This window comes from Dreissena polymorpha, chromosome 2, assembly GCF_020536995.1.
Source record: "Dreissena polymorpha isolate Duluth1 chromosome 2, UMN_Dpol_1.0, whole genome shotgun sequence".
In the NCBI taxonomy this organism is placed as follows: domain Eukaryota; kingdom Metazoa; phylum Mollusca; class Bivalvia; order Myida; family Dreissenidae; genus Dreissena; species Dreissena polymorpha.
The window spans coordinates 152,943,306-152,965,478 of NC_068356.1; the positions used below are offsets into that span (position 1 = coordinate 152,943,306).

The window sequence follows — 22,173 nt, forward strand, 5'->3', positions numbered from 1 at the left end:
GCAAATTGTATTTATTGTACTATGCTTTAAATTGTGAAACCATAAATCAGATGAGATATAATCTTATATGAGACTTATGCATCAATCTGTATTGAACTATTTCATTCGTAAGTTATGTGAATTACAATTTGTACTAAGATATAAACATTTCAATAAAATGATACGTAAATAAATTATGCGGTGGAAACATAGTGTGTGCGAGCTAATTTGGCTCATTTGGTTCGGACGTGTCATAATGCGTAAGTAGTATTTAGGCTATAGATTGTTTGTGCAACACTCGTTCAATTAAATGGTATTTTTAGAATTCGTGTGTACAAAAAAGGCATTCCCAGTATAATTAAATAAACGCTTAAATAAAATTCCATTAAACTCACATATTATTTTTATATGATCCGTCTCATATGGAATATAAAGCATATTTAACATTCACAATTAATATGTAATGTGTTTTCAATTAAGATTATGCTTATTTATAAACGGCATTGATATATGCATGTGGTGAAATATACATAATCAACATGTCAGAGACGCATATAAAATATCAAAACTCATTATATTCATTTTTGAATCCAAGGGATAATGCTGAAACGACACAAACAATTCATCACTCTGTTCTGATACATTTTGACTCAATACACTTTCAAAAAGTTGTTTTTATAAGTGGATTTAAGTCTGATGTATCTTGTTTTAATTTAATTGTAATTAGTTGTTTGCAATCGGTACATTTCAATTAACTTAATATTTTCATGCTATGTGCATTGTTATATGGTTGCAGACGTCCATATGCAATTATTTTGTTGTTCACAGTAAAGGATATAAATTTTGGGTAAACACACAATTTTTCAAAAAAGGTTAATTTACGCGAACTGAAGGAATAACTAGTGCTTATTTTTCGTTCATAATAAACGTTATGAATTGAAATGTATTTAGTACACGATATCAAAATATTTTAATAAAAATAAACTTAACGATATATTCATTATAAACCTAGTTAAAGGCGTATTTGTTCTGGGCATTACATATTCGACTTCGTGCATGGGACCATTTTCAAATAGCATATATATATATATCTTATTAGTTGGCTTATTGTCCTTTTTCTGCAGTATTTATTGACAACTAGCTGGAAAGTGTCGCTACACATGCGTTTATTGCCCAACATTTTAAGAAGAGTAAATGGGGCTTATACAAAACTATAAAGCTTGGCCTTTAAAAATAAAGTATTACACTATTTGACATTTATGTCTCTTTAAATTTGCGAAATCCATCACATTACATGTTTGAGGAATTTTGCAATACACGTTCAAAGGTCGAATTGAATATTTCGATTGTCCGACATTGAAATACGATATGAATTACACTGGTAAATTGATATATAATAGTAAGTTGATTACAACACAGCGATCCACCCTTTCTATGCTTGTTAACTATTGATTATTCAATATGGTTGCATAGGCACCAGGGACATTTAACTACAATCAAAAAGATAATTCGATGCCGTGATTTCAGTGTCCGGTGGAACCATAGTCACCATTCATCACGAGTATGTAAATGTGACAAATCTAGAGTTAACATGCACTGTAGTCAGTGATGTCCATAAGTCGGTTGGATTCTACGAAGTTTCAACCGAAAAATCCAGTAAGATCCTAGCTGTCGGTGGCTCAAAGAACGAATGTCACGTGACACCAAGTCCTCCACCCAAGCATATGCACTGTCATTGCATCGATGCAAACAATACTCGTTGCACTTTGACGGGACTTACGAGTGCGGATGAAGGGAAAGGTTGGCAATGTTCTGTTCCAGATGGAAATGTAGCCAAATTTAGTGAGATAGTACGCATTAAACTTCCAGGTAAGTTTCAATGCCATATATGCTTGTTCTCACTTTATGTTTCTTCATGTTAACACAATTGTCATTCTCTGTCCCATAAAGCAGCGACACAGTTTCAAAAATTGATTTCAGCAAGGCGCATTTCCGTATGTCAAAGCAGATTTTGAGTTCTCTACAATGCTTTTTTTTATTTTGCCCAGTCTCGCAAAGAGTTGCTTCCGCCTTTATTTCTAATGGTAGCAATTCTAAGAAAGAAAGTTGTATTCATTTGTTTAGATGTTGGTGGGATAACGCAAGAGAAAATAATAAATCTTACACATGCGGAGAAAACGGAGGTTTCTTTTGAGTGTCATATGCGAGGTGACCAACACATCAAATGGTTTAAAAACAAACAGGAATTACCTATGGCACACAGTTCATACATATTAAATTTAACACTGACACGCAATTTGACAAGGCTGCATTGTGAAGAAGGTGATCAGAAGATACAAACCTGGAATTTAAACGTTCTATGTAAGCATGCGTATTATAATAATTGTACGTGAAATATTTTAGGATATATTGAATCAACCATAACGATTGTTTCTCATGTTTAAACAAAACAAACACATGTTCAATACAACAAATACATAATTATGGTATTATACTTGTTACATAAAGTGTAACTATTTAAGATAACAAAAATAAATTGCCATTTATATTTCATAGACCCGCCAAAGGTTCTGCCGATGAAAAACGTGACAATAAATGAACACGAACCTATACATACCAATTGCAGCTTCGAGGTAGGAAATCCTGAACATACAAAAGTGAAATGGACTTCAAATGGAGTAGTCTATTCCAATAGCATTTCAATGGTTATATCAAACACCTCCAGAAATCAGTCAGGTGTATATACATGCACAGTTAGCAATGGAGAACACACAGTAAGCAATGAGGAACATGCGTTTCAAGGAAATGATGCAGGTTCATTTAGCCTTAATGTCCAATGTAAGTATTTATATAATTTTACATGCAAATGCATAGACGCATCTTTTTCGACAAATATCAAATCGATAGTATTGTTGGTATAATTGTTTTAGCAGCAAACGTATTACATTTTTCAGATCCCCCAAGTACACCAGTCATTCTGATAGATGGTCATGTTGTTTCACAAAATGTAACAAGGATGGAAAATAAAAGCATTACATTCAACTGTTCAGGCAACGGTAACCCTTTGCCTCATATGAGACTCACCCAATCCGGCAGTAAATCAAAGATTAAAGAAGGCGGTCTAAATGCATACTTTGAGATTGATCGGCTTTCTTATACGGATACTGGGTTGTATTCATGTTTTGCCTCCAACGCTGTCGGTTCATCTAGTGTGGACATGTACTTAAATGTTCAATGTAAATATATATTTTGACCTGGTTGTAGTAGCTAAACTTTACAAGTTTACATCATTATGTGTATTATGTCGCATTTCAATATTCTAGGTTAAGATCACATTTATTTAACAAGAATGTTAAACATTTATGATTTAAATGTTAATGTTTTTCATGTTTTTAATCGTTTTTACGGCGTTTATCGGGTGATTCTTCAGAATGTTACAAACACGAAATAAACGTTAGGTATTGCATATTAGTTTCCAACTGTGTTATGCAATTGCTCTCTAATAATAATCTAAATAACAATCGAAACATAAAAGTTCATCCATTCAGGGCTGATGTTGGGATAACACACAGTAAATTATAAATAATTTTATAATTTTATAGCCCCGGTTCGTATCAATCCAAACACGAAACATGAGTATATTACGCGACAATCTGACGGCGCCAACTTAACGTTCGATGGACTTGCAAATCCAATTCCACGTGTTGAAGACTTCAAATGGTTCAAATGTACGACGAACCATTCACAGTGCTTACCCATTACAACGGACGGGCGTCGAAACATCGTTACTCACGGTGTAATGTCTCGTTTGACCATTCAACCTCTTACCGAAGTAGACTTCGGGATTTATCGGCTAGAAGTACGAAATGGAATAGGCCAAGCGTGCATTTACGATTTTGTACTGAACGCCCGTGGTATGTTTCACCATGGATATTTAAATATGAGTGTTTAAAACAGTATTTAACGCAAGCAAACAAACTCTGCATGTCTTAATCACGATTCTATTGAGTTAATGTAGGTGCAAGTACTAGTAAATAAGTTACATAATTTTTATTTAAAAAAAAAACGTTAAAAAACCTTCGGCCTATGTTTGAGATATGATTTAGGCGTTGTCATATTTTTAATGTTGCATTTAATGCATGTTTATTTCAGATAAACCATACGTTCCAAAACACTTTCGAGTATTAGATGACAGCATAATGGAAAACTCAGTGCAGCTCGGATGGGTACCAGGGTTTGATGGCGGTCTGGAGCAAACATTTCATGTCTTGTACACGCCTAGCTCTCAAGCGGATTGGAAACAGATAAACATTATAAGGAACAATACCGTTGGGCATACTGAAAATATGACAACAGTTGTACAGGGACTCGAGCCGGGAAAGGAATATGTTGCCAACCTCTTTGCCAGTAACGATCTCGGTAACTCGTCAGTCGTCGGCCCAGTAGCGTTTAGAACGTTAGAGCTCGTCACAATCCAAATAGGTAAAATTTAACATAACATAGCTACTTGTATTGAATAATTGCGTGTTCGCGATAATTTTAAGGCAATTGATAGCATGCAGTAATAATCAGAAAAAAAAACATTCATATGGTAGTGTATTTACTAACTGTACAACACTATTATACTACTATTGAGTTTAATGCATTAATTTAAAAAGTGTTCAATTTTTATTTTTAAATTATTGAATTGATGATATGCGTCCAGCGTCATGTGAAAAAGAGCCTTATGCAATACATGACCAGTGTAGCTCAAGCCCAGTCTGAGCAACCACTCACCGCTATCAAGTCCGGCTAGGCTTGTCATTTAAGGACATGGTCGCTTCTGGACAGTCAACGCTGAGGAGACGGATTTGCTTGAGCTAGGCTGGTCACACATGATATAACGCCCGTCTTAGCATTTTTTTCCGACATTATTTACGAGTTTATTAATTAAACAAATGTTAATTTAATTGCCTGTTTTAATTCCGGAACGTTTTGTTTGGCCTTTATTGACCTATTTTAGAAAGGAATGTTACGATTCAAGTAACGAAAATATTCACATTTCAAAAAGCCGTGAATTTTACTATTTTGACGGAAATTATATAAACATTCATATCCTTGAACACGTGCCAATACTGTTGAATGTCTGAAAACGCTTTCGAATTGATATATATAAAGAAAATATATATATATTTTGGAAAGTTATCAATCACTTAATTGCAACTAAAATATTCAGTTGATGTTGTGCTATCACACTTGTGATAATATTAATTTACTTTTAACATGTTTTTTTGAAGACTGACCTCAACCTAACTATTCTTTAGACATCTTGCCTCACCATTTTACTGACGTTCTACCTCGACGTCTCATATCTTTTAAATACTTGCCGAAATAGTACTAATACTTCTGACCTCAACTTCACTCATTTTAGACTACTTGTCTCAATATTTCCTTGACTACCAACCTCAACTTTTCTATTCTATTCTCTATATACCTCACTATTCCATTGACTTTTAACTCCTTCTCTCCTGTTCACTAAACTAATGACCCCGCTTAACTATTCCCTGCTTTGTCTTGCTCAAATTAACTTTTCCATAATCTACTGACCTCTTGTTCACTGTTCCCTGGCATTACAAATGCTATTTCACTTTTCTTTGGACTACCTTCGTCCACTTCGCTATCCCAATTGCATGCTTACTTTAACCGCTCGTGTTCTGATAACCATCACCGTCTTTGTCCAACACATACTCTGGAAATCCGAAGTTTATGAGCATTTTTACACTTTTTTGTTCAGCTATACTATATTCCTGCAGGAGAAATACGGCTATTTTTGAGTAACGATATTTCTACGCTATCAACATTTCAATTTTAAGTTTGGAAATACAGTTTTAGTTGTACAGTATATTTATGTCATTAAAGAGACCATCAACCACAAACGACAAAAAAGGTAAAGTTCTAAAATACCGTGTTTTACAATTATTAGTTTATATTGATTAAAATATCACGACTGGTATATTACATTACTTGACAACATTTTTAAGTTTTCATATTTTCAGTATTTTTGGTAATACAATTTTACTGGGTACAGGTACCAGGTCACTACCAGTTAACTATAAATAACGCAAGTAGATTGATCATCACCGTCACGTGGTAAACCCAGGAATGCAAAGTGTGCATGTGTAGTGAATTGTATATATTTTATATATAAAATGATCAATCTACTTGCGTTATGTATTGTTTGTATTTCGTTATGTCACCTAATTTCACGATGTTTTTTCGATTTCACATCGCGAAATTTCATTACCGAATTTACTGAAAATATGAACTTTTTCAAGTAATGTAATATACCAGTCGTGATATTTTAATCAATATAAACTAATAATTGTAAAAAAAACGGTATTTTACAACATTTCTTTTTTCGTCGTTTGTGGTTGACGGTCCCTTTAATTATTATTATGAACAATGCAAAAAAGTCATTGTCTAAAAAAAAGTTTAGTAATGTAATGTAGTTTTTCAGACTTTATGATTTGAATAAGTATCAGTAATATACGTTGCATAATATACGCAACAAACACAAGCTTTCACAAAGCAAATAGGCATTCATTTATTTACAGTTCCTGATAATGGCGTTCCTAAAATGATTGCACCGCTTATAGTTGGCATAGTGGTTGTGACCTGTGTTGTTGCTGCACTTGTGTTCCGTGAAAAGTTGTCACAACTTCGCAAACATGTGCTTGGTAAGATTCTAATTTAAACAATGTGTTTTCGATTTATATTTTAAGTTTCAAACACAGTGCACCATACAAAGTAAACCAAACGTGTTCATTGTATGGTAATATTATCAAAGCATGTTATTATTATTTTTTGCAAAATCAAGCCCTTCAAACATAAGTCATATTGTGTGTAAATATCTATAAATATCTATGAGTATATCTGAACTAATGAAATGCATAAATTTAAGAAATAATTCGTGAACGTTATAGTTTGTTGTCGAATAACCCACGGCCGGAAGTTTAGATGCGTAGGGATTCAATCACGAGTGCGAAGTACGAGTGATTTGAAACCACGCATCTAAACTTCCGGCCGTGGTTTATTCGACAACAAACTATAACGTACACGAACTATTTCGATTCTAACACGGTTTTAACTAAATATTTAAACAATGTATCATTTTTCTCGTGTCCTATTTTATGTGAAGTTCCGCTCATAAAAATGACTTTCGGCTGTTCTGTCGATCAGATCTCCGCCCTCAATAACAGCCAAACTGGATGGAAAAAACGTATCATTTCTCCCGTTTGCTAAATAAGAACAACAACAACTTGTGTAAACTTACATGTTAACATTGTACACTTTTAATTAACACAAGGGTGTTACAGCTACTACTATAACAACACTGTATATGTTATAACTATTACGCTGGTGGAAAATGTATCGGCATGTTTTGTTTAGTTACAGCGCGTGCTTTCGGTGTATAAGCTCCGCCCATAATTATTGCAGAATAACCCATGGTTGATTTTCTTCTTTGTTTCAATGAAATTTGGCATGTGCCCTGTTAGAAATACTTAATCATGTATTCATATATTGTGTTCAGTTCTATTGATTGTATCCGGTATTGATAAAGAATAGGTCCTACATGTGTGTTTAGACACATATTTGTATTTTATTTCAGAACAAAGCTTTATACCAGAACGATCAGAAGAACGCGAAATGTAAGTACACATAACATGCATTTTTAATTATCGCTTATATTACAATTGCAAACATAATCAAATAGAATGTTACAATATTTTGAAATGTGTAAATGTGAAACAACCAAGAATTATAGTACGTGTTTTATGTTTCTTAAACGATTAAAATTCGCTACAGGGTATTTCAATCTTGCAGGAGGAGGCTTGCAGACGTAAAGCAATTATCAGAAAATGTTTATTCCGACCCGGCAGGTATGTACGAGTATATGTATATGTAATATTTAATTGTATTAGACGTTGATGCATTGGCTAAAGTGATTTTCATTAAACAGTTGCTCAGACATTTAAAATAATTAACATACAATCGAAACCCGATGGCTCGAACTCGCCTTGACCGACAACAATTGTTCGAGCCATCCGGAATTCGAGCCATCCGATCTCGTATATACTTATGTTTACCAACACAAGTCTGCAATACATTTGCACCTCCTGAAGAGTATTCATACTGCCTAAGCCCCGTACACTTGCGTACTATATTCTACTTTTGAATTAGTAAGAACCAACTATATACTTAATATTTGTATTAACCAATATGTTAAAACAGTTAAAGATGCAATCAAACAAATATCATATAGTAAATTATATCAGCTTGTTTTTATGCTGTACATACACGGGTACATGTAACAGCGAATTTAGAAACAAAACATGCATTTCTAATTCTTCGTCAATTTTCGCAAAATGGCTTAATAGTTTTCTGTGTAATTTGATGCTTTTGATTATGACGAACAAATAATGCTTGCATTTAATCATTTGTATTTTAAAAGTTAATCACGCATTGCAGTATTTGAGGTCTCCCAAAAATAGATCCCATGACGCTTATATCTGCCATTGATAAATGCATTTGCACATGTATTCCATTGAACGAATTGTAATATTTTAAATAAATATTTAACGTTTTAGAAAGCCAAAAACGTTCATGCTCTCGAGGCTTGAAACTTTCAAGAGCTTCAGGAAAATCCGACGAACCTTTCGAGTCGTGCGCAGCACCCAACATAACTGTGGACCGTTCGTCTCTGGATAGAGTAGCTAATATTACTTCTAAAGACGAAAGCCATTATGCAGAATGCGGATCTGAAGAGACAAAAGATGCCAAATCAAAAGGCTCAAAGAATCTTATGAACATGAAAAGGCCTTCAAATTGTGACGCAAATTGCATACCAGGTCGTTCGAATCCTATTGAAGTAACGAGCACAGACACAGAAGCAGAAGAGGTTCATTATGTAGAATGTAGCATTGAAGATAAAGAAAAACACTCAAACAGGAAGAAGAAAGAGAAAAAAATCGCAGTTCGCATTTCAGGACCTTCGTCAATCCATGAGTCTACAGGCAATGTGACAAGTGGAGGTGACGGTCATTATGCGGAATGCGGATTCGAAGAAGCAACTGTAGCAGCTAAAATGAAAGACAAAATAAAGACAAAGACACTGAGTTTAAAGCGACTTATACGCAATGCATCAAAGAAGGCGAAACCCGAAGAAGGGCAATATATTCAATGTATTTCAGAACCGTTAACTGATCCAACATTCCCGTGCCTGTCTGTTGGGCATTACTCAGAACCACTGATAGATGCGCAACCTGTGGTTACGGCTAGTAGCCTTGGGTATTACTCTGAACCGATTACAGATGACAAAGCTGTTGCTTTGGTCAGTGGTGGATATTACTCAGAAATTCGAACGACGGATAATGGAAAGCATCAGTCCCATTCCTCTGAGTGTTCGCCTCAAGCAGATGCAAAAGCTGTTGTGTTAGTCAATACTGGATATTACTCGGAGATCCATCCAACAGTGAATGCACAATCAGGCTCGAATCCCGAGAAAATATACTCGGAACCATTTGTTCACGTGCTAGGGAAAAAGGCAAAGAGTGAATTACCGTCCGAATATAAAGTAACAAACCTTTTCCAAGGTAACATTCAATTTACTGTCACATAAGTATTTCATTTGTACAATTGTGTTGTAACTGATACTATATGTTTATACAACCCTTTACTTTGTTCACCAGTGCCAAGCCCGGGAATTAAGTAACTGTTGACACTGCATAAAGCTGTAGCAAAATATAATGTATAAATACGTTAATTTAATTCAACTATTATTTCAGAAACAGGGCCCAAACCTAGCGCGGGAGGGTATGTATGATATTATAATGCTTGCGAATACCTGAGTGAATTGTTTGTCATATATATGATTTAGTACAACACAAGCGCTAAACTACTTATAGTCCTACTTTAAAAAATGCTCAAACTAAAAATGAAATATAAAGAGAGAAGTTGCGTTCACTTACGTTGGCTAAATTTCTTGTCATTTTAGTATAATAATCAACATTTGAAACAAATGACTGCATCAGTCTACATAAATACTATATAAGCGTTTATGTATCTTGTCTGATATGTTTCAACGCAATATATCAATATTTAATCATGCACTTATATTTTAATATTGTAATAATATTTATGTTATATTATATCATATTATATTATATTATGTTATATTATATATAAAATATTATATTATTTAATATTATTTTATATTATATATTATATTATATAGTTATGATACAATTCAATGTTAACGACATAATAACTATAAATTTACATTTTGTTCATCCAGAGCGGAACGATATGAGATCCTTAATCCTGGAAGAGGGAAAGAACAACCACACTACAAATCCATAGAAGGTGTAGTTTGTATTGCGTCAAAATTATACTATACATCTGTATAAACGTCTAGCGGATTGTTATGTATTTCTTAAATCTCTTTAAGGATATACATGTATGTTGAATAGTGCACATCGATATGTTTAGCTTGCAAAAACAATATGCTACAAATTTGAAATTAAGATTGTGACAGAACCTGTCAATACATGCACACGTGTGTGTAAAACATTATTATTTATTAAAGTTGAGGGTGTAACATAGCAATAACTAAAACAAAGTATAGTTACAATTGCAGATACAAGGAGAACTACGACGGAATACGTAGACCCCGACTATGTAGACATCATCGACAAGACTGGAGCTTGCAAGAAGCCTGTAGTCCCAGCAAAATTAAATTACCCTAACACGAAAATGGGAGAAGACGGTTACGAGACTGCCAAAATGGGGAACCAATCTTCTGAGTATCACGTGACACCACTGTATAAAGAAGGTTGTACATCGTAGATTTGGTTTTAGCTTGGTCAAGTGTAGATTTTGCTTGGCGCTTATTTGTCTTTCGCGTAGCGTGTGTAACCAACTATACATGTTTTAATGTTTGTTTGGACGGGTTGAAAACGTGCTTACATGTAAAGATACATTGTGTTGAGAATATTACATAGCGATAATCCAAAATGTGTGTGCATTAGTTTTTTTATGTATAGAGACATTTATTAGCTTCGTTTTGTTTCAGATCAGGCCAAAAAATCTTCAGCAGAAAGGTATAATAATTCCGTATATTAACGAGTTCGATGTTAAAAGGTTACATTTTAGGTAGACAATGTTAGTGTTTTATAAGGAATGTACAATAATTCGTTGTCCGTAGACATTACAATACTTAAAAATGTCATTTGATTAATCGTGTTCTTGTAAACAAGGTTTTGATGCGTATTAAGATTTATCTTTATTATTTTATAAATATATGCATGAGATGTTAAGACAAATTAATCTTTATTTGTAAATATTAATAAATTGTTGGGTAATTGTACTGAACGAAAACGAACTATGACTCAAACCCATTTATTATAAAACCGTGCTTTAATCTTTAGTTTTAGTATTTTTGTTTAAAAGAACTATTAATCTCGAACGAGGTTGTTCAACAATCTATACAGATATAAGTGACACTATATTTCATGTTTGAATATTTAATTTGAAGCATGTTATGATATATACATGTTCGAAACTAAAGATGCATTACGAACATACACATAATGTATCCGTTTCATTGGCAGTCCATCGCAGCCCATGGGTTAAAATGCTTTCAAGTTATGACGATTTATTGTGTACTGCAGTAGTTTAGTTATTTAACGTATGAGAAAGTATTATGTGCTAAGTTATGAAATTAAATATCAGTGTTTTACTGTTTCGACACAAACGATGTTAAGTAAGACATTCATCTTAGAATATATATATTGCAGGTTGGGATTATATGAGAGTTTAAGACATAGGCAGTCTCAAGATGCTGAAAAGTACAGAGCATTGGCAGGTAAAATGAATAAATGAATTAACTAATCAATTAAAATTTATATTGTAATGTGGTATCAATAAGGAAAATATCGGCATGACAGTACTAGCAAATGCAAAGTGATAATAAAGTGAATGTTTCATTAAATATATAATGGTTGATAAACGAATAACTGACGCTGAATGCATGTAACTTTAAACATAATAATTATAACGGTTTGTTATATTTGTGTAATCATGAAAGGAATTACTGATCTGTTTTTTTATATGTTGCAGCACCGGGACAAGATACTTCCTTGCGGATGTAAGCAAGTTAAATGTATAATTGAACTAATATAAAACCTTATTTGCAAAACCATTACAGCTTTTTTAATGTTGATAATAAAGTAATACAGATGCATTTTGAAACAATAATGAGAAAAAACTGTATTTAAGTTCTACCCATAAACGTTGCGGTAAATGATTTTATAACCAATATATTTACTAGAAATATGCGTTTTTTCATTGCATGATAATTAAATAAAATATATTAACATTTATTTTGTAAAAGATAAGGGTTTGTCTGGCATATGTTATATTAACAAAGATAATTAATTATTGGTTTCGCATGTTTGCATTACTAATTGAAAATCTAATTGCGGACAGGAAAACGACAACTCCGCCGGGACTAGAAGACGATTACGTTTACAGCGTGGTGAACAAAGTTAAAAGGAAGCCTCCAGGTATTGCACGTGTTTTGTTTTAAAATGTTCTTTTTACATAGGATTGGACATATTTGGTCTTCTTTGTAATTAATGAGTATATGTAACTATTCGATCTCAATTATGTTTGAAATATAATGGCCAGAATCAGTATATTTACATGTTTATCGTGTAGGTGTTATTTTCAACATACTAATTTGCACGAGACACTACAAATAATGATCCCAATACAAAGGATTTTGTATTGTTAGTCATTATAATTTCATAAAATGTTAAGTATCAATGATAATATTCATATGCGGAACGAGCACTTATCAAATACAAGTTATTAAATGCTTGTACTATATTTGAGCTCCGAATTAAGTCTATTAAGAAGTAAAGATGTTAAGGATAAAGCAAGCGAAATATACACTGACAATAAAATGTGTCAATATACAAATCAAAAGTTCAATCTTTTATATATCTTGTCGATTTCTTACTATGTCATTTTTCTTAAAATTACAGGTTTTGATGGACCTGTTCCAACTGCGGAAACGAAAGAGAGCTAGGCGTTGTTCAACCTTTTGCAAACAATGTATTAAAGTTCAGAGACCTTTATATACATAGAGTCTAGAACTATCAGAAATTAACATAATTTGAACGCATCCAATATTTGTTCTTCCGCGTAAAAGCATTGTGAAATTATGGTCAAGTGAAAGATTCCAAGCAAAAGCGCAAGTAAAGAACCTAAGAAATAATTTACGTTGATTCTTTGTAATACTTTTAAGAAAATGGCAGTTTATTTACACATCCCCTTTAACACTTAAACTTTGAATAAAATACCAAGATCTCCGATTATGGCGCATAAGTAATTTGCATTAATGGATAAAGCAGTGCGAAATAAAGGTCAAGCGAAGATTCCAAGCTAAAGAACAAGAAAAGAACCTAAGAGATAGTTGTGCTGATCATTGACAATACTTCTCTGAAAATGATAATTTATGTAAACATCCCCTTTTTCACTTAAAGTTAGTATAGCATATCAATATCTGCGAGTATGACGCATAAGTGATTTGTATTATTGGAATGAGATTGCAAGACCGCAAGGTTTTTCGATGCGCTGACGTTTATTGTTCATCTGATAGGTGTTTAAGTGCCATAATTCACAGAGTCAAAAACAGTCAACATCTTTTTATCCACACTGGTCGTGTTTAACTTAACACAGAAGAGACTTATATCGTGTCTATATTCAGAATGAAAGTTGTAAACTTGAAGTTTACAGATTATGTTAGGTATTTAAGTAAATAGTTAATACGGATACATCACGATTTGCAAATAATGTAAATATGGAAATATTAACGATTGATTGATCTTAAATTGTATAGCTGACTTTGAGTTGTTTTGCTTTCTTTGCTGTATCTTGCTTAACTGTGTTAGTTTTTTCTCGCACTGAATTTACAATTACGTTGTTGATAGTATCACTTATTTTTAATTATTAGCACTGAGTTTTAAATAACGATGTTGAGAGTATTAATTATTTTTCAAAATTTCTAGATTTACACAGCAGGTCTTTGAAATATACCTTTCTCCCATGTTGAATAGTTTTGTGTTTGTCGGTAGTGAGCATGACATAAACAATTGAACATGTTTGCAATACACGCACACATAGGATATAATTCGTTCAACGTTAATTTAGTTAGTTTTACAACTTAATAAGCATGTTATGTGATATCAAGTCACATATTATAATGCTGCGTGACTGCATTGTCTACTCGATGTTTGTGTCAGTGTTCCAAAATAGTACCTATGAATGTTATATTCATGTGCAACTTAAGTTGTATTTTTCGGAGTTGATTGCTTGGTTTCTCTCACCGTGGTGCGGTTAGTTTTCCATTAAAATACAATGTGCATGAGATACGGTATTATATCATGATAACTACTCATGTCATTGTTCCACGTCCAATATATATGTAATATGTCATGCATTCTGTATGATGTTCAGTTCTAAGTTTGTTCTTAAATTTACCTGTAAATAAACGGTCGTGTAACATAGCGAATAAAATTATTATTGCGTCCTTTATATAAACCCAATATCATATCGTCAAACTAACAAATCAACTTTGTTAAACAGAATATCCCTAATACTAAATGTTAATTACTTATATTTTTCAATATGTCTTGCACATTGATATCATTAATAACAAAATAACAAAATAACAATATGCAAATAAACACCAGTAAATGTGATATAAAGTATGACCTAAATCAGAAATCGGTCGCATGAGTATTACTGCTTGATAACAAAAGCTGCCGAATAAACATAATGTTAACGTTACAATTACCATTTATAAATAGCTAAATGAATCTGCTGGATTATACTGTCATAGTAAGTATACCAAGCGAAACAATAAGACCTTCGATGTTATTACGAAATTTTATTGATATTCAGTGTATATACAGTCTTAATACGTTTCTAAATAAATGTTAATGTTTCTTTCATCATACATGTTTTTGTATGTATTATAGAAGTGAGTGAACATCCATACACGATACCAGATTAAAGTTACAATCACCATGCATACGCCTACTGCTTTTACTACTGCTTTGTGACCATACATAATATGCATTATATTAGTATATGATACACTGACGTTCAAATATCTTTCTGATCACTGAGTGTGAGGTCATGATGCCGCTGGACGAATGAAGGTCACATATTCATAAACAATTTGTTTGTAAAAGCGACACTTATATCATCATTACTAATATCGCACAACATCAGCTGGATGTATTGAAATCGGATTCACACAGCCGACGCACAATTCAGCCAAAGCATGTCTGTCAAAGGCTGCAGATTGGCAAATAGTATCCAGCGTCTTTTGAAAAATTATGCATAACGTACATGTTTTACATTAACAATCATGTATACTGCTACGAAAGTTGGACACACAACCCCAAATGTTATATCATCAACCCATAATTTGTCTTAAGAAATAAAAGATAGGCGTAATAACACTAAAATACATGCATTTCGCATATATACAGCAGCACTATGTTTTTGATATAATCAAATGGTTTCTATAAATGTTTGACTTAACATACAGTGGAAAGAGAATAGAATAACCGCATAAAAGCACACATTCTCTTAATGTTTTGTCTTAAAACCTTATAGGTGTATATGGGCCATAGTGAACACACTTGTTAAGACATTTTAAACATCAGTGCATTTGCTATGATAACATTCGGCTGAACCTAGCGACATATCGTTAAATTAAATGTGTTACTTACAAAGAAAACAATGTGTCTCGATTGCGCTACTCATGCTAAAAATTGATGAGCTTGAATATTGCGCATTACATTATCCGTACTGTAAACACGTATTGCAATTTAAGTCAGGAGATGCACACTATCAATTTGTTGATTCGTTGGTTCTCATGACGGTATCCGATGCGAACACTGGCGTGCAGTTTCCCACAAGCAACGAAAACTCCACTGGGATATGTGTAGATACTGTGAGATTGTTTACCTCGAATAATATATGATGACTTCGGCAAGAACTGAAATGAGGATGCAAACGCCATTTAACTGTACTTAAAAAAAACACACAACGCTGTTTGCTGTATTTTCAATCCTAACATCATTATAACCAGACATTTTGGATATAAAAATTAGATGAGTCAATCAATTTATGTGCATGGCTAACTTCATGTCAGGAACCAGAACGTCTATATAAAACATTAAAATGTCGAAAGACGATATTTGTTTATACATGCTATAAAAAAAAGTGTTCTATAAGTTTGATGCTATAGGAGCAAAGGTGAATTTTGATTTATGACTGGAAAAGAAAAAGAGCCGAGCTTCCAAATCAACAATACATGTAATTTCTATACACATATCGTCGTCGAAGCTAATACACTGACTGTGTAAACGCGATGTACTACCTTTTTAAATCGTATTTGTATTTAGTTAAGAATACAATATGTACAATTAAAAATCTAGAAACAATACCAGTAGATTCTATATGATATTTGGTTTTGTGTAATTTGTGTAATAAAGATACAATCACAAATAAGAGAATATACAAAATGTAAGCGTTGCAATAAAATATATATGCGAAATACATGTGTGAGGCTTTTAAGAAAGCTTGTAATACTTTCATAAATTGATGCCGAAAAAAGAATTTACAAATAACAGCCGGATATTATGCTTACAAATATACGTACCATATGACATAGGTAGTAGCACATGTACCAGGATAAGTGAAGCAATGGCTATTACCATTACAAAGTAACCATCTGTAATAAAGAACACGACCGCTAAAAATACTGTTAATTAATGTTTATAAAGGTCATGAATTATTATTTTTCCATGGCAGATGTAACGATAAATGTATTATTATATTCCTCGAACATATACGTATCAGATTCTAGTCTAAGGAAGTACAATAGAACCGTGTTATTAAAGAACCGTCGTTAAAATATACGACTTATACAGAGGGGGTAATCACGTGACAAACAGGATGGCGACGTTCATGCCGAGGCACGTATTTATCGTCGTTTTATACCCTTTATTACTTGTATTATTTTCTTTATTCCGCTAACTTTCCAGCCATATTAGGAAGAAAGTTACTGGCTTTTATTTCATAGTATTATTCGCTCTATATCTCGACTTTACCCGATGCGAAATTTCTTAGCGGGTTGACCTAATTAGGTCTCCACTAAGAAAATTTGCGGGGAAAAAGTCGAGATATAAAGCGAATTTAAATACGAAATAAACGCTAATCACCTTTAACTGATTTGGCTGGAAAGTGAGCGTCATTTAAAAAATAAACAGTAATAATTAGTGCAACGACAATACGCCAAAAACTGTATTGCAATATATTGTCAGTTCAAAAACCCGTAAATCAATATATTGCTAACTTGTACCAGAATTATAACTCGCCAGCTAATCACCAAAACCAACTTAATTACATGCACATAACCTTTGTATTGTATGTTTAAGTTCTAGTTATATCCTATTGGCAATTCTAGCCTTTTTTACAAAATGTCTACAAAGTCAAACTCGGCGTTCGTTTCGTCTGCCATTTTGAGAACTATTATAAAAGAAGACAAGAAAAATGATAACACGAAAGAGAATTGTGGATGTTTAAAAGCCGGTCGTGTAACTTATCAGAATGTTGTTACGTATTTTTTTTTATGATTATTACTTCTGTTTATAATATAAACACCAATTTACATTTTTATTATGTAATTTATTGTTGTTGTTTTTTCGTATTTCCATAAGCTTAATCTTAAATTTAACACCTATTTGTTTTGTTTACCTTGATATCATTATTTCGGATGGCTTTTCTGGGCGAAATATGGATGAATTTTTGTAGAATATTCGTACCGGTATGATGAAAATCGTATCGCAATACAATATGCGGATTTCGTATTGCAATATATACCGATATACCGGTATATTGTTGCAGCACTAGTAATAATAAAGGGTATAAAACGGCGAAAAATAACTTTCTCGGTATGGACGTCCATCTTGACTCTCACGTGATTACCCCCTCTGTTATAGCCTGCGAATAATTATGGTGACGATTACCTGTTTCATATTCTTTAATGCCTAAGCTATCCCGGATGCTGCTATTCGCTGTTTCGTAGCATGTATACGTTCCAATAGTGTCATTCCGACGTTTTCTTATATTAAGACTTCCACCATTACCAGTGTGAGTGACAGAGTAGAAACTTGTAAACCAACTGCTTTGCAAATAACACTTCCCGACATTAGATTTACATGCTGCTATAATTGCCTTTTGTCCAGTATGCGTATTTGTGTATGCAAACGTTATATCCTTATCAGAAACACATACGATTTCATTAAGGTTATTTATGTTTTGTTTTAATTCAAGGTTATCGGGATGGGTTCGGACTGAAAGTATATAAAAAAGCAAAAGCATTAAACATTATGATTAAAACATCACACGGTGTCAATTAGAATTGTTCATATGTGGTAATAATATCTAACTTAAATATTCTCACCATGTTAAAATGGTTTTCCGATTTCAAAACTTGGTGTTTTATAAGTATACCGTTTGAAACAAGTACCCGATTCATATGTGTATTCGTCAATTTGTCTAATAATAGTTCGAACTTGTGAATATACAACACTGAAATTAGGTGAAAGCTTGTCATTTGGTAGATAGCAGTCGCTTTTGACTAAGAAACATCCGCTTGGTAGAGTTATTTTGTACAGTTCGTTAAGGACAAGGTAAAGGATATGTCCACTGGATTTTCTAAACGCAGCAGAAGAACATTATGCTATGCAGTTTGTTTAAAAAAAGGCGTGTCCTATGATTTTAAACACCAGTAGTTTAATAAAGTTATTCTAACAATGCAGGATGTACATAGAGAATAACAGGTTACCGTCCCATCGTTTTGTAATTTATCAGGCGAGGCTTAGAATAATTTGCACTACGAATGGGAAAAGTACACTCGCTTTAATTATAAACGTCTTGAATTGGAGATCAGGAATGGACTGCAGCGACAATTTTAATCGAAGAACACACTGCACCTAATAGTTTTGAGACGCCATTTAGGAGATGTGTATTGAAATTGACATTTTGATGATGGTGTCAATATTGACATAAGCGTGTTAAATCGTTTGTTTAAATAGTTGAGGATAAGCATACAGTTATCATTTGTCTTGACTTTCTGTGCAACACTTGCGAGTGCAATGACTATATCGATATTTAAGATTTATTGTCCCATTTATGACGTCATTTAACCAATGTAGTGCGGATTGTGGTGATTAAAAAAAAGCGTTTTTGTGATATATGACTTTTAACTAGAATACAATAAGTACGTTTTTGATATCAAATTGTTTGTTTTATTAAACCTGATTCATGTTGATATAAATTGTTGACTTCATAAGAAATTCCTGTTGACCATGATACAAAAAAAATATATCAGGCAACGTTATATCAGGCAAATATCAATGCGGTATTATGATCATATAACTTATCATGTCTTGTATACAGCATTAACTTACGTGTAGAGTAGTCATATTTTTCCAAGTGGATGCTAGCACTGCCGTTGTCAAATCTCTCGATGCACGTGTACGTCCCAAAAGTGTCATTATTGGCGTTAAGAATGATAAGTAGAACTGATGCATGCCCAGATACAACCTTGAAGTTCTTCGAAAAGGCTTCATTTAAAAGATAACACTCAGCGTTGACCATGTAACAGTCTGCTATAGGTGTCTTTTCTTTAGTCCCAAAATGTGTTAAGATGAAAGATACTTCTTTGTTTGACATACACTCGATTATACTACTGTGACTGATCATTTGTAATGATATCGTCGTTACTAAAATAGATATGTTACATAATTAATATATCAATATGTGTCATTAGACATGTTTCTATTTAAATATATATACACCATCGAGTTAGAACATAACTTACGTTTCAAGTGTTAACATTAGTTTAAATATTGATACTGATCGGTTTAAGCCTTTTTACAATAGAAAGATCAGTTTAGATGCAAATACTTTTTGTCTGAAGATGATTTAAAGTTATTTATATAGTTTTATAATTTGGTTGATATGTCCGACAATTTATATTTTAAACATTATGCGAGCATTAAAAGTAATATGGTGTCTGCTGGTTAATAAAGTGAAACAATAAGAGGTATACTAGCGAACATCACCAATTTGCACTTGGTAAAGTAAACGCTTCACATTCGAGTATACAGTAGTAACGTTCAAGAATTAATAACATAATACCTGGTGTTGTAATTATTGCCAGATGTATCACGAAACCGATTGTTGCATACATCATGACCTGTAAAAACAAAAGTTATAATCAATACATGTTTCCACCATTTCTAAATAATATCCATAGTAAATCTTACTCATGATACATAAACGATTGTTATTCATGGTATGCTTATATCCGTACTGTATATTTTGCTTTCATAACAATTGCTCATATCACTAATGCCTCAGTCACAAATAATCCGGTCGCCGGCCGATGTTTCCGATCTCCAGGCATCGGGAAGACTGGACACGTCGGGGCCGTCCGCCGTCCGATGAGTGACAAAGTTTAAAACCTCAGTCACAAATAGACACCGATCACCGTCTGATTAGCGGCCGACGTTTTTTTCCGCTCATCGGGCTGGCGCCGGCCGATGATCGCACGCACATCGGGTCGTTTTGTAGCATCGGGCGGCGTCCGGATAAATTTTTTATATCACAGTTTGTTTTTCCCGACATCGGGCCCGGAAAGGAATCGAGTTGAGATCGAAAAAAAGATCGGACGATCAACGAACGGTTATCGCCCGGCGTGCGCCCGACATCGGAATCATTGGACGTGTATCATAACGAGCATCGTCCGGCGTCCGTCGGGCATCGTGCGGAGGCCCTCCGACAATCAGACGGTCGCCGGCCGATTTGTATGCCTCTGGGAAATACCTTTACTTTTGCCGATACACGTTCAATGAATCCGATGTCGGGCGATCGCCGGGCGATACCCGTGCGTTGATCGTCCGATCTTGTTTCGATCTCATCTCGATTCCTTCCCGGGCCCGACGTCGGGTCAAATTTTAAGTGAGACTTAAAATTAATCCGGACGCCGCTCGATGCTACAAATTGGCCCGGTTTCCGTGCGATCATCGGCCGGTCGCCAGCCCGATGAGCGGGAAAATACGTCGGCCGCTGATCGGACGGTGATCGGTGTCTATTTGTGACTTAGGTATAAGTAAGATATTTTGCATAATTATTAGCGTAATTTAAACTCGGTTGTCGCTGTACAATCTGATCCGTCACAAAAAGTCAATTCGTTTGAATAAAAGTTGGCACTCTGTCAAAACATGAAACCTCAAGTAAACCACAATTGTCTCTTTCACGAATATAGATATGACACATAGTGAATGAGTTATATATGGCGTGTATTCTATAAATACGCGCATTCCTCACTGATCCGAACTTACTCACTTGTTGATAAAAAACAACAACACATTAACGTACAAGCACGATGTCATATATCTTTGAATGAGTATATTTGATTAAAAAAATATAGAGAAATTACGTTGAACGAAAGTTAAATATCTTCAACGATACCTGCGTTAAATAACATGTTCAATTTTTACCTCAATAAGTTGCACTTGAGTATAGTAATTGTTTCGACATTATGATATATTTCATACGAAAAGCCCTTCCTATAATATAAAAGTATAATTATGGCCAGTTTATCGCACACTTTTAACCAATGTGTTCACTTGATTATTTAGTGCATTAATGTTAATAACGAACTGGCTGTTTTCGTAAAACAAAGACTTACGTGAAATAAACAAACAGTAGAAGCTGTATCTCCAACAACGTTTACCGCACATTCCGCTTACGTTTAGTCATAGTTTATTTTCAAGTACACGCAATCGGAATTTCGGTATTCATTTATGTTGAGTTGTTTACCATTTGGTCAATTGCGTTTTAAAAAGGACAATAATTCTTTACTGACAGATTGAGTTTTACAACGTCCGGAATATCCCTTAAAAGAACAAAATAAGCTCGTTAGCGTGTTCATAATGCTGACAGTTTGCAACTTTGAGTGTATCGCATGTTTTTATTTATGACAATGTGTAATGATAGTTT

At 33.7% G+C, this 22,173-nt stretch overlaps 2 protein-coding genes across 6 annotated transcripts; one reads left to right on the top strand and one right to left on the bottom strand.

Moving 5' to 3' along the window:
- Window positions 1-38: 38 nt before the first annotated feature.
- LOC127869501 (uncharacterized) lies at window positions 39-14,601 on the top strand. 3 transcript variants are annotated; one of them, XM_052412119.1, is made up of 19 exons: window positions 39-239; window positions 1,507-1,848; window positions 2,104-2,340; window positions 2,536-2,817; window positions 2,934-3,215; window positions 3,582-3,893; window positions 4,132-4,461; window positions 6,573-6,695; window positions 7,628-7,667; window positions 7,843-7,898; window positions 8,607-9,611; window positions 9,804-9,831; window positions 10,313-10,380; window positions 10,643-10,849; window positions 11,090-11,117; window positions 11,814-11,881; window positions 12,136-12,163; window positions 12,505-12,581; window positions 13,065-14,601. In XM_052412119.1, the coding sequence occupies exons 1-19, from the start codon at window positions 176-178 to the stop codon at window positions 13,106-13,108; spliced, it is 3,621 nt and encodes a 1,206-aa protein (XP_052268079.1). In that variant the 5' UTR covers window positions 39-175; the 3' UTR covers window positions 13,109-14,601. The 3 variants fall into 3 exon arrangements, with proteins under 3 accessions (XP_052268079.1, XP_052268080.1, XP_052268081.1); XM_052412120.1 differs by having other exon boundaries at window positions 10,655-10,849; XM_052412121.1 differs by having other exon boundaries at window positions 2,934-3,035.
- Window positions 14,602-14,956: 355 nt separating this feature from the next.
- LOC127869502 (uncharacterized) lies at window positions 14,957-21,935 on the bottom strand. 3 transcript variants are annotated; one of them, XM_052412123.1, is made up of 6 exons: window positions 21,863-21,935; window positions 20,308-20,365; window positions 19,575-19,889; window positions 18,129-18,455; window positions 16,760-16,831; window positions 14,957-16,093 (listed from the first exon to the last, which is right to left on the bottom strand). In XM_052412123.1, exons 2-6 carry the CDS (start codon window positions 20,360-20,362, stop codon window positions 16,059-16,061), a joined length of 804 nt encoding a protein of 267 aa, XP_052268083.1. In that variant the 5' UTR covers window positions 20,363-20,365; window positions 21,863-21,935; the 3' UTR covers window positions 14,957-16,058. The 3 variants fall into 3 exon arrangements, with proteins under 3 accessions (XP_052268083.1, XP_052268084.1, XP_052268082.1); XM_052412124.1 differs by lacking the exon at window positions 21,863-21,935 and adding an exon at window positions 21,672-21,803; XM_052412122.1 differs by lacking the exon at window positions 21,863-21,935 and adding an exon at window positions 20,483-20,674.
- Between the last annotated feature and the right edge of the window lie 238 nt (window positions 21,936-22,173).

Excerpts from the sequence above, each read along its gene's own strand:
- LOC127869501 (XM_052412119.1), top strand. The coding sequence starts at position 176 with ATGCGGTGGAAACATAGTGTGTGCGAGCTAATTTGGCTCATTTGGTTC. Across the intron at positions 3,894-4,131 it reads TTTTGTACTGAACGCCCGTG|ATAAACCATACGTTCCAAAA; the intron begins GTATGTTTCACC and ends TGTTTATTTCAG. Across the intron at positions 10,381-10,642 it reads ACACTACAAATCCATAGAAG|TTACAATTGCAGATACAAGG; the intron begins GTGTAGTTTGTA and ends AACAAAGTATAG.
- LOC127869502 (XM_052412122.1), bottom strand. Across the intron at positions 16,832-18,128 it reads CATTAAAGAATATGAAACAG|ATGGTTACTTTGTAATGGTA; the intron begins GTAATCGTCACC and ends TCTTTATTACAG. Across the intron at positions 16,094-16,759 it reads GCTACTACCTATGTCATATG|TTCTTGCCGAAGTCATCATA; the intron begins GTACGTATATTT and ends TCCTCATTTCAG.